We start from the raw sequence: 14,186 nt of genomic DNA on the forward strand, positions 1-14,186 counted from the left end.
ACAATACACAGCACTGTCGCACACACACAAAATCCCTCACACTCACACACTCACATTTCTCGGGCTTCACTCACCAAATGAAATCAGATTAAAGTTATTGAGGCCGTGCCTGCAGTTAAAGCTTTCCTAGCTTAGAAATTGTGCGTAAACTATAAATTGTTGTGCATGTTCTAACACCACTGGAACTCGGGCCTGGCTGCATTTTTCTTATGCAAGTCTTCTCGTCAGTATCTGCCCTTTAATGAATTTCAAAGCTCTGGATGAATGTTTTAAAGGTTCAGAGGCATATTTATAAAATAAGACGAGTTTACATGGATCATCCCCTTAAAATGAGTCAGTTAAAGATAAAGTATTTAATCAGGATTCTAATCTGTATCAACTTTAAAAGCAATGCATCAATAAACCTTTTGCGTCACTAATATGAGTAAAAAGTGTGGAGTGCTGGGACAAGTACTTCACTGTTTTGCAATCAAATTAAGCCACAAACATTCATGGACCCCGGAGGTTAAATTTTTTGGATTGTTTGATCCCCTGACATTACATCCAGTGCCAACATGAGGTCAGAGTTTCAATTTGTACAGTACTTTGTTGCAAAACTGACATTCTGGTTATCTTCAGCTGCATCCTGTCCTTAAAGCAAAAGTTCAAACTTTAGCATATCAACAGGCTAGAACAACATAGTGAAAGATAAAGAGTTTCTTGTAGCATCAGCACTTTGACAAATTTAGCCAGCAGATGTTAGTGGTTAGCTCACAGAGCTTCTAGCTAGCATGTTCTGTGGACTCTGAGTCTTGGTTTTAACGCTACAAGGAGTTTTTAGTGGGGATGTTTCCAGGCAACTAATTTCCAACTTGGTTAAACGGAAAATTAATTACCGACTAACTGACTAGTCTAAAGGCAAGAAAACTTTCAGAAAATAAGTCAAAATTGAGCACAATGTTTTTAAAGTTGTCTGCAGGTAAACAATGCAGTTTGAACAGCCGAGTGTGGCTAACGTTAGCAGTGCTAGCATCACCAGCCGTCCTCCCTGTAGGTTAACACCCACATAATTTGTGCTAAACGTGGTCAAACATTGTTCGGTTCAATTTCCTGGATCAAAATACTGCCGAGCGACGCTGCTTCTACAAGATGATATTCATCCCTCATCCCTTGTTTTTTTTTTTTGTTGTTGCTGGTTACAAAGCAGACTGATATTAACGCTGATGCCTCTTGAAGACATACAAAAGCAAATACAACCATCAGCAAGAGGAATGATACTTTCTTGTGTGGTTATTTTTTAAATGTGTTGGTGTCACACGAGTGGATTTAAGGCAACCTGAAGAAATATATATATTTTTTTAATTCCCATTACAATTAATATGTTTGACTGATGTGATTTTTCATCAGAAACACATGCAAAGGACAACATCAGCTTATGTACCAATTTGTCCACAGGGGTGCCAAAATCTACACACAGGAGCTTTTAAGTGTATACTTATTACACCTGACTACTTAAATACACCAAAATAATACATTTAACAATGAACTATGAGAAAAGTATCTGCCTTGATAAACTGCTAAAATCTTGTTATGAATGAGGAACTGGTCAGATAATAGATTTGTATGACTGCAAGTCTGATCAGTCACTCTATTTTAACTGTTTGTGTTTGAAAGTTTATAGTTCTTAGTGCCACAGTCACACATGGTTCCAAGAAACCTCTGAGGTTGAATGCACAATTGCACCAGCCTGAAATCATCAGTCTGTCACTGTCCTCAGCTACCAGAGTAACTTTACCACAGCACATTACAGCTCACTACACAGAAGTAAATCACCGCTGGTAAGGGTTTGGTTGGCATCCATTTTGAAGTGTTTGTGGGCCGTAGAGGAAGGGGGAAGATGGTCTTAGTGGTGGCGAGGAGGGGGAGGAGGGGGGAGGGGCGTGTTCTCCCTAAAAATAGCGGCGCGACGGAGAAATGACAGGACAGGTGGGGCAAGGTTACCGCTGGCCTTGGAATAACAGAGTGCTGCCATAAACCAACAGATTAGCTAACCCTTCTCTGGCCTCCCCTTCGAGACGACTAACCCTCGTTCCAGAAACTCGCCGCTCATTCCAAGTGTGACCTCGAGAGAGAGCTCACTGCACGGGAAGAGGGCTGGGAGAGGACATGACACATGACATGATGAGAAGAAAAGAAATGGCAAACATATTCAGAATGTTAACCTGAGATCTTGGACATGAAGATAGACATAGGTCTATCTTATGTTAAGAGAGATATGTTTGACTAGAAATTAGACAAATACACTTGCTAAGATTTGTGTTTTTGCAGTGTGGGTGAATTGTTAATGACAGTTGTCATCTGCTGCGGTAGATTTGCCACTGCAGCATGTATCCATTCCTAAGTAGCTAGTTTCATGCACTTCTCAAATTCCCCTTCATCCTAACACGGACTTTGTTGTAGCAAGATTAAAAAAAAAAGTCACTGCTGGAAAATTATTGCAGCAAGATGATTTTTACCAGACATGTGTCGATGCATTTGTTTGGGAATGGTAGACTTTGTGTTTTTTAAATGCAAAGAAAAACTCTTCAGGGTTGATATTTCTTTGGAGTCAATTAAGATAAAAATGACTTAATGTGTTGTTGTTTTTTTTTTTATGCATAGTCAATGACGATGGAGAGGAGAAGATATGCCTGCACACTTGCTCGAATGCTACAAAAAACTTGTTATTAATCACAACGTTTTGACCAGAATTTATCCCTTTAAGAAGGTCAAAAACGTTTGGATGAATCAAACCTTTTTGTGTAATTTGAGAAAGTGTACGGGAATATCTCCTCCCTCTCTGCTGTTTTTGTTATTGCCCTGCACCTACTTGACGAGTGTAAAACTAGCCCTTTTCAAAGTCTCTGACAGTGACACTTGTACAGTACATGACAAATGAACACAAATGTTTGCATGTGTTGTAAGCTGCATGATGAGACGCACACAGGCACGCACACACAACAAAAACACACACTCAGGAATGTCACTTTTGCTCTGCGTCCTAACATAATCTTAATGAAGACGTTGAACTGCAACTCTAGCAACGTTTTGTTGTGTTTTTGGACTTCGTTTGTGAACATTTGCATTAAAAAGTCCTCTATTATCTTTTTAAACTGGTGTTATAGTAGATACAGTATTTCCTTTTTTTTTTGCACTTAAAGGCATTCTTCATCTTTACCAGGGGGCATTTAATTGGCACGTGCTCCTCTGTGTGTTCACAAATCGTACACGTATTAAATCACTTGTTTGTTAACACTATGTAACTATCACCGTTTTCCATTGCTGACTCCCACCGAGTGAGAAGGTAAGTGCATCTGTATCCCTGACAGTCCCTCAGGCTGAAGCTGTAAATAAAGAACACATCACTTGTGCTTGTGAAATAAGAGGTATTTATTTTACAATCAAACCTCGTCAGCCCCCGGATGCACCCGCTGAACTGTGCTCTCTGTGTGCAGTTTTTGGATTATCATAGCTGGCACAAATTCTTGAGGTATTTAACTGCCACGAAAGCAATGAAGATGCTAGCAAACAATCCCATTGAAGTGTATTAAACATGTTTTAGTAAACGCAAAATACTGTCATAGGGATGAGATCACTTTTGCTTTTGTTTGTGCGCAACTCCTGTATCTATCTGTAGTACAAGGTGCTAGACTTCCTTAACCAGTGAGAAAACATTTAGGCATAAAGAACGGGAATACAGCAGGAGAGAAGAAAGGAAGCTAATGAAGGTTAGAAAGAAGAATGCAAATGAAGTACAGAGGTGGTAGAAAAGGAAACGCACACCGTGGAAAGGAAAGAAGAAGACAAATATACATGAAGCTGACAGTCTTGTCCACTGTGTGTTACAGGTGTAACTATGGCTGGCAGGGTCCGCTCTGTGACGAATGTCTGCCGTATCCCGGCTGTGTTCACGGCACCTGCAGTGAGCCCTGGCTTTGCACCTGTGAGAAGAACTGGGGAGGCCTCCTGTGCGACAAAGGTCAGATGCCTTAAAGTGATGTTTGAATCTCTCATTATGTTTCACAAAAACCAAAAAAAAAAAAAAAAACACTGTAGATATCAATGTTGATTTAGAAATGTGATTCATCTCTCAACTTGAAAAGAGTGAAAAAAAGGTTGGCCTCGAAGGACACTACTGTATGATTTGCAAAACAGTTGAGTAATTGTTAAGTGTTTCAGAATTCCAGTATAGGGGGCTTACGAAATCACTGGATGAAGACACACTGTCATTGTTCAACATGCAGGGAACCAGAGTCAAAATTAAACTTTCTGTAAATATGTTCTTACTTTGTTTTCTTTGTAACCCACAATCAAAGCTTTTGTAAGAAAATCAAAGGAAACAGAGCCTTTTTGAAAATGTTATTGTGTACGGCTGTTATATTTTTAACGGCAAACAGTATTGAGCTGCAATGAGAAGCATTTGTATTCAGGGATGTTTTTGTACAAAAAATAACCCTTCAAACTCACCTTCCCTGAGATGTCCTTGGCTCAAGTTGTGCATCATTAAATAACCGTGTGATATACATCCACAAACACAGAGTAGGTCATATCAGTATTCTTTGCTCTGCAGATCTGAACTATTGCGGGACCAACCGGCCCTGTAAGAACGGAGGAACGTGTATGAACCCAGAGCCAGACGAGTATAACTGTGCCTGTCCAGACGGGTACTCTGGCAAGAACTGTGAGATAGGTGAGTCTTTCAATCAAAAACACTGGAAAAACCAGGTTTAACATCTGGCTTTGTGTGCCAGGTCAGGTCTCAGGCAAAGTTCTAAGGAATGGGATAAATTTACCGGATAGATCAGATTTCTTACTCCTACTTTTGTCTTCTTTATTTCTCTCTCTAGCTGAGCATGCCTGCGTGTCCAACCCCTGTGCCAATGGGGGGACCTGCCATGAAGTCCCATCTGGCTTTGAGTGTCACTGTCCTGCTGGCTGGTCTGGGCCGACCTGTGCTCAAGGTGACTACTTACCGGGAAAAGAGGTGTAAACTGATGCTAGTTATGACGTAATGAGGGGGAAAAAAAGTGTCCCGGCGTATTTTGCACAGTGAAGCAACCACATGAATCCACAATAAATAAGGGCACATTTTCAACCAATTAGGTAGTATGCAGTGTGTGAGGGTGGCGGCTGCACTTCGTTCATAACAGCACATGTCACAGCATTTAATATATTAGTTAGTATATAGGTCATAGCCCACATAATACAGTGTGATATATACATCTGACTGCACAAGTTTCCAAGTGAAAATGGTCTAAATAATCCTCTTACTTGTATCTCAGACACAGATGAATGTGCATCCAACCCTTGTGCTCAGGGCGGGACTTGCATCGACATGGAGAACGGCTTTGAATGCCTCTGCCCTCCACAGTGGACGGGCAAGACCTGCCAGATAGGTAAGGGTCACTTGTGCATGCTCGCTGATATCGCAGGGTTGTAGGTCCTTTGTTTTTTGTTTTTTGAACATTTTTGAGGGAATCTTCTAAATGTGTTGATCAAGTTTAATTTATTTTTTATTTTCTTATTTTTTTTGCCCTGATGCGAAACATTGATGCATGCTGGATGATACTTTGCAGTGATAAAGCTGGTGTGTTTTGGGTGTGGCTGTATGTGTCTACTGCGTATGCCATTTGTATGAATACGTTCCAGGAATCCCATTTGCTTGCAGCGTAACAGCATACCTGTCTGTTTGTTTATCCTGCCGTGTCGTTTAACTAGTAGTATTTCTGCAGGAGGGCCACTAATTTCAACTCAGTGTGTGTGTGTGTGTGTGTGTGTATTTGTGTATATGCACGCCCAACGGAGACACTCGTTCGGGTATCATCTGCAACTCGAGCCAGGTGACTTGAGTAAAGCTAAAAATAACCTCCCGCCTGGCAACTGCTAGCCTTGAGAGCACATATACTCTGTTGGGGGGCTATCTTTGGCTCCAGACTGGGCGTAACCAGGGAGTATGTACACTACGTTGAAGCGATGCCCCGGCTTAGCGGAGCCCTCGCCACCTTCAACTACAGCCAGGAAACTCTTTATAACCTGTAAACATGCTACCAAAAAGCTTTGGTTTGTGTAACAGATACTCAGAGAGCCCCCCCCACCCCCCTTTCATGGAGTAGGGTGGTACCTGGAAGAGTGTGAGATGAAGGGGTTGGGTGGTGGTTGTCGGGGAAGGTTGAGCTTTTGGGGAAGGGGTGGGGGTGTTCAGTTTCAGCAGTCCAACAGGTGCCACCTACCTCCTGGGAGTAGTACTAATGCACTGTGTCGGTTTAAAGTGAGCGAGGCGGCATGACAGGGCGGGGATAGCTGCCTCTGAAACTGACCACTCGGAATTCTGCAGGTTGGGCTTTAGGGAATGCAATAGAGAGACATTAACCCATATGGAGGAGGGTGGGGATAAAACATTTTGCCAATGGAAAGCAGTGCAAGAAATTAAACCCTGTCTGACGTGGATTTTAGCCTGTAAATGTTCTGGCACAGTTTCACATAGAGAGGACCCCTATTCGTTTACCCATAAAATTCATAAAAGCAATCCAACCAGTAATGTAATTAAACCCAGCCACATTAATTGAGAAAGGCTTCACTTCACTGCAGGGATATTGGAGACTTCAAATGTTCTGCACAATAAATTCCTCATTTAATGATGATTTCAAAATTATGAGAAAATGAATCAAATAACCCATGAAATGTTTTTATTATAATATCATTTTAATATATTCTCCTTGTGTTAGATGAGATATCCCCCCAGGATTAATCATGATTATAAATTGAGTCATGGATCAAGTCATGGTTCTCTTCTCAGTCTGTAACAGTCACCATTGAACACTTCTGTAATTGGGACCATTGTTTGAAAAACCCCAAACAATAATGGTGACAGGTGAAGGGAAAATAAACAACAAATCATCTTCAAACTGTTTTTTTTTTTTTCTGATATGAAGCTATGCTTGGTGATGGGGTTTCTGAGAAGGCTCTCAGCTTTCTCATTCATTGTCTTTGTGTCTCGTCTCCATTTTGCAGACTTTAATGAGTGCTCGGGGAAGCCTTGCCTCAATGCTTACACTTGCAAAAACTTGATTGGTGGATATCTTTGTGCCTGCTTTCGTGGATGGGTGGGCCAGAACTGTGACATAAGTTAGTATCAACGCAGCAAATCAGTAGACTTTAGCCTCTCCAACCTGCCTTTAGATCTGGTAGAGCCGAAGTCATCTTTGCTAGCTAGCTTCTGTTCCACTAGCTTCTTTTACCCTCACTTCTCAATCATATTGACATGAATTCAATATTGAACTAGACTGTAGACCTGAACATTTTAAAATTTTACCTGAAAAAGTTCCTATAATGTAAGCATTGGAAAGCTACTTGCCAAAATCACATTTTCCTACATGAGGACATGAGGCTTTGACAGTATGGACATTTTTCTCAGGACATCATTGTCAGATGAATCCTTTCTTCAAAGGTTTTAGATTTTAATTTAGACTCTCTAGAACCGTGGGATCTTTTTTATGGGCTTAAAGGCTATTACAGGAGCTCCTATGGAGCTTTGCTAAAATAGCTAATAGCTAAGATCCATGTGGTGCACAGGACTAGCAAAACATTTAAGCTTTATTTGCTGAAAATGCTAATATGCTCAAATGTGCTCTGCAGTACAGTCACACATTCATTGATGTTACAGCTTCCATGGGTTGCTGGTATTATACTAATGATTTAAACCCATTTATAGGCCAATATATGGTTAAATGCTACCAAATTTGTTGTTTTATTCTAATAAAACATTTAGCAACAGTTTCATTCTTTAATCCTATGAAATGCACCGAGACTAAGTAAGCCACAGTCCTATGAAACGATTAAAATTCAGTTTTGTTGAAAGCTATCAACAAAGTTTTTGGACTTTTTGGTTTTTGTTTTTTCCCATGCAGGGTTTTCACCAGCGTATCTGAAAATATATCACAAACCACAGAAACATTTTGGCTTCCAACAAGAATGATGTTTGCAACTGGAAGAGGAAAATTTATTATATTAGTTTACTTGTGGAACAGAGGCTAGCTAGCGAAAAGATTCAGGCTTTTAGCGCTTCATTCCTTTCTCTTGTTCCTGAGATGGCTGTTAGAAGCTTCCACACCCTGGCCTCACTCTTCTAAGCTAGTAGACTAAAACCGACTGTCTTTCTTTCTGTTGTATACCTTTAAGAGAATATCTTAAGGGTTAGTTCCGACTTCTGCCGTTTTTTTTTCATTGCATGTTCTAACTGCACCTTTAAATCTACATCTGACATTTCATCTATCATGAATCTCTTATCTTTTGTTGTATCCACCACTTTCCTGTAGCTGCTACATATTCCGGCACCAATGCATGTTCCAATCCCCAATTTGTCAAACTCAAACCTGAGTGATTTTTATTTGCTTTTTTCTCAGATATGAACAGCTGCCACGGACAGTGTCTGAACGGAGGGACCTGCAAGGTAAGATTAAGAAAATATCACATTAATCTGTGTGGTTTTTTTTAAAGCTTTTCAAGAACACCAAGGTCTTTGTTAAGTTTACCTTTTTTTTTGCTTACATGACACTTTAATAGAGATGGAACAAAGTTAGTGCTGATCCTCCAAGTATCTGTCAGGACATAAAAGAATAAGCTTAAGGGTATTATGGTTGTGAAACATTACCAGCATGCGTTGTCTGATTGTGTTTTTAATATATATATATATAAGTGAGCAAGTACAAATTAAACTGAGATACTTTATCTGAGATGTTAAGGACTTTTATTTAACATTTTGAACAAAATGTGGATAAAACCACCTCAATTGATTTGGAAAATCATCATAAACACAAAGTGCATAAGAGATCGTTTGAAAATACGACTGTATTGAGGATGTATTGTTGTTTCCTAAAATAAAACCTGCCACTCAGATCTTGAAGAGTTTTCATTAACTTCCCATTTTGTTCCAGGAGGTGACAAGAGGCTACCAGTGTGTTTGCCAGGCAGGCTTCGTTGGTCGTCACTGTGAGCTTCAGAGAAACCGCTGTGCGAGCAGTCCATGCAGGAACGGTGGCCGCTGCCACGCCCTGCTGGATGGGTTCGTGTGTGAATGCCTGCAGGGCTTCGCTGGCACAACCTGTGAGGTGAGACCAGATGATTAAAGCTATTCAAAATTCACATCAGCTATTTTTTAATATTGGCAAGAATAACATGTCTTAACATCCCTGTTCCCATCTATAGGTGCAGAATGACCCATGCAGCCCGAACCCCTGTCACAATAAGGCTCAGTGCCACAGCCTCATGGGGGATTTCTACTGCAGCTGCCCAGATGATTACGAGGGCAAAACCTGTTCAGAGCTCAAAGACCACTGCAAAACCAACAGGTGTCAAGGTAACACAACACTTTTTTTTATTTCTATAAATATATATTTTAAAAGAAATCTGTTAATAAATAATATATATCTTTTAAATCCAAAGTTTCTGCCCTCCTGATGTTGCTGTCTCTTCTTTCTACCATAGTGATTGACAGTTGCACTGTTGCCGTGGCAACCAATGATACCCAGAAACGGGTGTGGCACATCTCGTCCAATGTGTGTGGCCCCCACGGACGTTGCATCAGCCTTCCTGCCGGGAACTTCAGCTGCTCCTGCGAGCCGGGATTCACTGGCACCTACTGCCACGAGAGTGAGTTGTTATTAGCTCTACGAACAACACATAGACTATATTTATCATCAGTTACCCTCACTGGGAAGCACATGATTCTTACGGTAAGGCAGACTCCAGTTCCACTAATCGTCACTGTCTTAGTTTAGTCTAGTCGAAGCAGAAAGGGAAAGATATCAAAAAGGAAATCCTGGGAAAGATATGAGCAGGAAAAATCCTTCAGAGAGATTGTTTTTTGTGCAGAGAAATTCTTTCACTTCCAAGTACACTGTGGTTTTGGTTTGAATGTCCACATGACTTGATTTTTTTTTTCTCTGATTCTCAGAAGCCTCTTTAAAAGTTGTATGTTTAAGTAAAAAAATAAGGGAGTTAATAGCTAAACATTTCTCTTTCTCCCCTCTCTGCCTCCAGATATTAATGACTGTGCGTCATCCCCCTGTAAGAACGGAGGCACATGCATCGATGGTATCAACTCCTTCCAGTGTTTCTGCCCAGACGGCTGGGAGGGCAGTCTTTGTGATGTTGGTGAGTATGTGTTTAACCATCTTAGTGTGTTCTTGTAACTGAGAAATCTGGATAAATGTGAGCGACAAAAAAGATATACAAGATTTATGTCAAAGCCGTGCAAAGTCATACTGTCTGTGAGTCAGATATAGTGTTGAGAGAATCCATGAAAAGCCAACAGCAGCAGAGGAACGGTCATCAGTCTGAAAATCTCTTGGAAGATAAAACAATGGGGGGTTTGTTTTTGAGATGAAAGCAGGCGGAAATGTGGTAACTTAAACAGCTGACTGATTCTAAAACTGTTCTTCAACTACCATATTCTTAAAGTTACTTAGATTGGTCAGTGTGCAAATTTGCAGATGATACTCTTACTTATATTACTATTAAGAGAAAGAACAGAATACACATGAACCATTCTTTTCAGTTTAAATTAACAAATGGACTATTTTCTAATTCTTAATTTAGAATAATTTTTTAACCCTAAACTTTTTTACTATCAACGAGGGGTAGTCTAATGTTGAAAAGAATGTTTTTTTGACAAAGAAAACAGCTCATATTTTTTATAGCTTATAACTTTTCTTAGCTTATAGCTGTTTGTTTTTGTTAATACATTTTTGCTTTTGTTTTGACTTAAGTCAAAATGTAGAGTTCTTCTTGAAATAAGTTTGTACTTGTTTGTCTCCCTCCCATGCCTCTTCAAATGTATTTATTTTTTTACTTTTTTACTTATGTATGAGTATGTATTTGTATGAGCAATTACATGTGAGGTGATTTATATTTCAGGGCATCATCAATAAACAGTTTTAGTCATTTTTATGCTTCCTGGAATTTGTAGAATTGAGCAATACGTGTTATCAGCGATGAATAAAAATCAGTATCTACAGTAACAGCGCTGACTAATCGTTTGATTGTGTTCCAGATGTGAATGAGTGCAACAGAAACCCTTGTCAGAATGGAGGCCAATGTGTCGATCTATTTAACGACTTCTACTGCAACTGTGTCGACAACTGGAAAGGGAAGACCTGCCACTCACGTAAGTAAAACGTCTCTGTGTGTAAGACATCTGTGACTTTAAGTTGGGCTTAGATTAATGACGATTAATTCGAACAATTCTTCAACAGTTTGAAAAAAGATGATTCAAATTGTTTTGGTGTCCCAAATAATGGAGAGGACAAAAATTCAAGTAGGGCTTACAGAACCCTTATGAATGGCGTATTTGTCTTCAGTTTCCTCATTCTCCAACATGTTAGGTCTTATATTCTTTGACTACCTCTTAATCTTTTTGATGCATGGTGCCCTCACCGGCTGCTGTGCTGGCTTGTTTTACCCTCTGACGGCTTCTCTGAACTCACTTTTTGCAGCTTAAGTAATCGCTACAAAACACTGGCACGGAGTCAAAAGTTTGAAATCTTTCTTCCCATGCTTCCTCTGTGCAGGTGAGAGCCAGTGCGACTCCACTACCTGTAGTAATGGAGGGACATGTTACGACCACGGAGACTCTTTCCTGTGCAGCTGCCCCTCAGGCTGGGGTGGCAGCACCTGCAACACAGGTCAGGCACTCTAATTATGCTATTACGGCTCTGATAATGACAGTGTGATAAAACAATGTGGCAGTACATTGTTACGACCTGTCACACTGGGACCACAGGCCAAAGAGCAGCTATCCCACTGAGGGCTGGTTGGAGAAAAAAAACAGTTTCATAAAAGGGAACCTTCCTTTTGTTTGTTTGTTTTTAGCCAAAAACAGCACATGCGACTTGGGCCCGTGCGAGAACAGTGGGACGTGTGTTGGAGGAGGTGACGCCTTCACCTGCATCTGCAAAGACGGCTGGGAGGGTCCCACCTGTGCACAGAGTATGTAATTGTTCTTATCAAAAGAGATGGTAGAGATAGGAAAAAAATCTGATATTTACATCTGAGCAAAAAACAGTGATGTAACGAGTATCCATTCTGAATCAGTAAACGATCTTATTGATAAAGATTTGAGTGCATTGACACGCGAGGCCTCTGATCAGTAAAATAGTAATACAAACCGATGAATGGCTTGATTTTAACACTATTAACAGGTTTACTGAAGCCTTGCTGCTTTATTAGTATACCTTGTTTCTGCTTACTTTGCTCAGCGTCTTCGTTCTTACAAGATGTTTGCCTTTAACCATTTCATGAGAATAACATGAGCTGTAAGTGGCTCGCTAGTTAGCAACAAGGCCTGAAACTTCCAGATCAATTGAAGGTTCTCCACCTCAGAAATCAAGTCATGTGGACTTAATGTGAAGGAAACCTTTGAAATGTCTGCCCGTCTGTATGATTCGGTGAAAATTAATTGAAAACAGTACATCAACAGCGGGACAAATCTTACCTAGTAAGACCGCATGTCCAATATCGAGGGAAGCAGAAGTGAACTTTTGGATCATAGCACCAATGAGCGCTGGTGAGAAGGCCTCTGAAACGGAAAAAACTCTGACTGTGGACAAAGGCCTTTATTCTCCTTTCTAAACAGACACTCAGTGCTCGGGCATACAAGCATTGCTTTCCATCTCTTTAAATGTTAAAGCTACTATGCAGAAATTTTAGCTGGTTATGAAACTACTGTCTTTATATGACACACAAAAGGAAAAAAAATAGCCACAAGATTGATTACATTTAATTAATGTATTTTTTTTAATGCCAGAAACAGCTAGCAGGGGGTAGGTGTCATGCTGCTGAAACAGACATGTCTTAACATTCTCCACAGCAAATATTCTTCATGAGTCATACATTGGAGTGTTAAAAAAGCAGGGTGAGACTTGTTGAAATAAAGACAAAGACAAAAAAGACATACCACCTTATCTACAGTGGAAATGAAAGTTCCCCACAGGAGCTTTAAAATGGCTTTAATTTGTGTCTCTTGGGGAAAGTAAATCTTTAGTTTGAAGTGTTAGCAGGATTTTGCCTGTAATACATTTTTATGTCGCCCCCAATCCAAAACAGAGGACTTATGGTGACTTCAGCACCTTATTCTTTCGTGTTGGAGGGAGATATATCAGTAGCCTGCGAAGAAGACAAACCTATAAGCTTGTGTTCTTATTCTCCAGGCGATGGCTCTCATCTCCAGTTCAGTCAGATTTTCATCAATGTTGGCTTTGTCCAACCAATCACAACCATTTATACACATGGGGCAGATTTACCATGACTGTACACTGCTGAGCCCTATTAGTAAACAGCAAAATAAGATGGCTGCCAACCTGGTTTCAGTAAAGCAGGAAGTGAAATTTGATATATTTTGATATGCATTATCTCTCTCTCTCTTGCAGATGTGGACGACTGCAACCCACATCCCTGGTAAGAAAGATTTATTGTCCTTGTCATACTGAAAGATTCTTTTTTTAATTTTTTTAAAAGGAACGTTTTTCCTCTTTTATGGCCACTATTGGTTGTGGACAGTCCAGTGCATGTTCAAAAGAAGCCCAACAGTTATTAAAGTTTGAAGATGCTGTTTTGTGGAGTGGTTGAAACAATCTGTAGATACTTTCAACATACCTTTTGAATGATAGTGTTTGGGATTCACCATTTATAGCCTGCATATCGACCATCTTTGATTGATCTTTTGGATGTTGAGGCCTTCAGTAAAGCATCTCCACAAGATGAAACCATTTCCCTCTACATTTTTCATGAAGTTCGTTGTCTGTTTTGGTGCTGAAATGGACTTTTTTCTCTGTTATGTAATTGTTAGTTAAACATGACCTCACTTGAGCTTAAAATTGACTCAGCTGAACAGCCTTCAATTCTAAAGCCTCTTGCTGCTGGGGGTGGCAGCTTTGATCCTCACCTTCCTTTTTGAACTCGAAACATTAGCTCGGTTTACATTTGCATATTTTCTGAGTAACTCGGGATAAACTCCAGCAACTTGTGCTGCATTGTTTCGATCTGAGTGTCAGAGAAGCTACAGGGTTTCCCAGCCACTCCCACACTTTGCTGTCGTCCTGCGAATCTGATTTGATGCTTCGGATTTTCCTTTAGAAGACTGTGTGTGTGGAAGTGTCAGTGCAGGTGTGTGT

At 40.3% G+C, this 14,186-nt stretch overlaps 1 protein-coding gene across 2 annotated transcripts in view; it reads left to right on the forward strand.

The window, feature by feature from the left end:
• LOC109977896 (protein jagged-2-like) overlaps positions 1–14,186 on the forward strand; it is a 60,226-nt gene that overhangs the window by 32,859 nt on the left and 13,181 nt on the right. Inside the window, exons 6-19 of one of the 2 annotated variants that reach the window (XM_020627535.3) lie at positions 3,867–3,997; positions 4,589–4,708; positions 4,866–4,979; positions 5,301–5,414; positions 7,030–7,143; positions 8,421–8,467; positions 8,952–9,125; positions 9,223–9,373; positions 9,502–9,666; positions 10,057–10,170; positions 11,069–11,182; positions 11,586–11,699; positions 11,887–12,003; positions 13,443–13,470. In XM_020627535.3, the coding sequence (XP_020483191.2) occupies positions 3,867–3,997; positions 4,589–4,708; positions 4,866–4,979; positions 5,301–5,414; positions 7,030–7,143; positions 8,421–8,467; positions 8,952–9,125; positions 9,223–9,373; positions 9,502–9,666; positions 10,057–10,170; positions 11,069–11,182; positions 11,586–11,699; positions 11,887–12,003; positions 13,443–13,470 (1,617 nt within the window). The remainder of the gene's footprint in view (positions 1–3,866; positions 3,998–4,588; positions 4,709–4,865; positions 4,980–5,300; positions 5,415–7,029; positions 7,144–8,420; positions 8,468–8,951; positions 9,126–9,222; positions 9,374–9,501; positions 9,667–10,056; positions 10,171–11,068; positions 11,183–11,585; positions 11,700–11,886; positions 12,004–13,442; positions 13,471–14,186) is intronic. The other variant, XM_065966382.1, reaches the window with a different exon arrangement.

Source organism: Labrus bergylta, chromosome 18 (assembly GCF_963930695.1).
Source record: "Labrus bergylta chromosome 18, fLabBer1.1, whole genome shotgun sequence".
Lineage (NCBI taxonomy): Eukaryota > Metazoa > Chordata > Actinopteri > Labriformes > Labridae > Labrus > Labrus bergylta.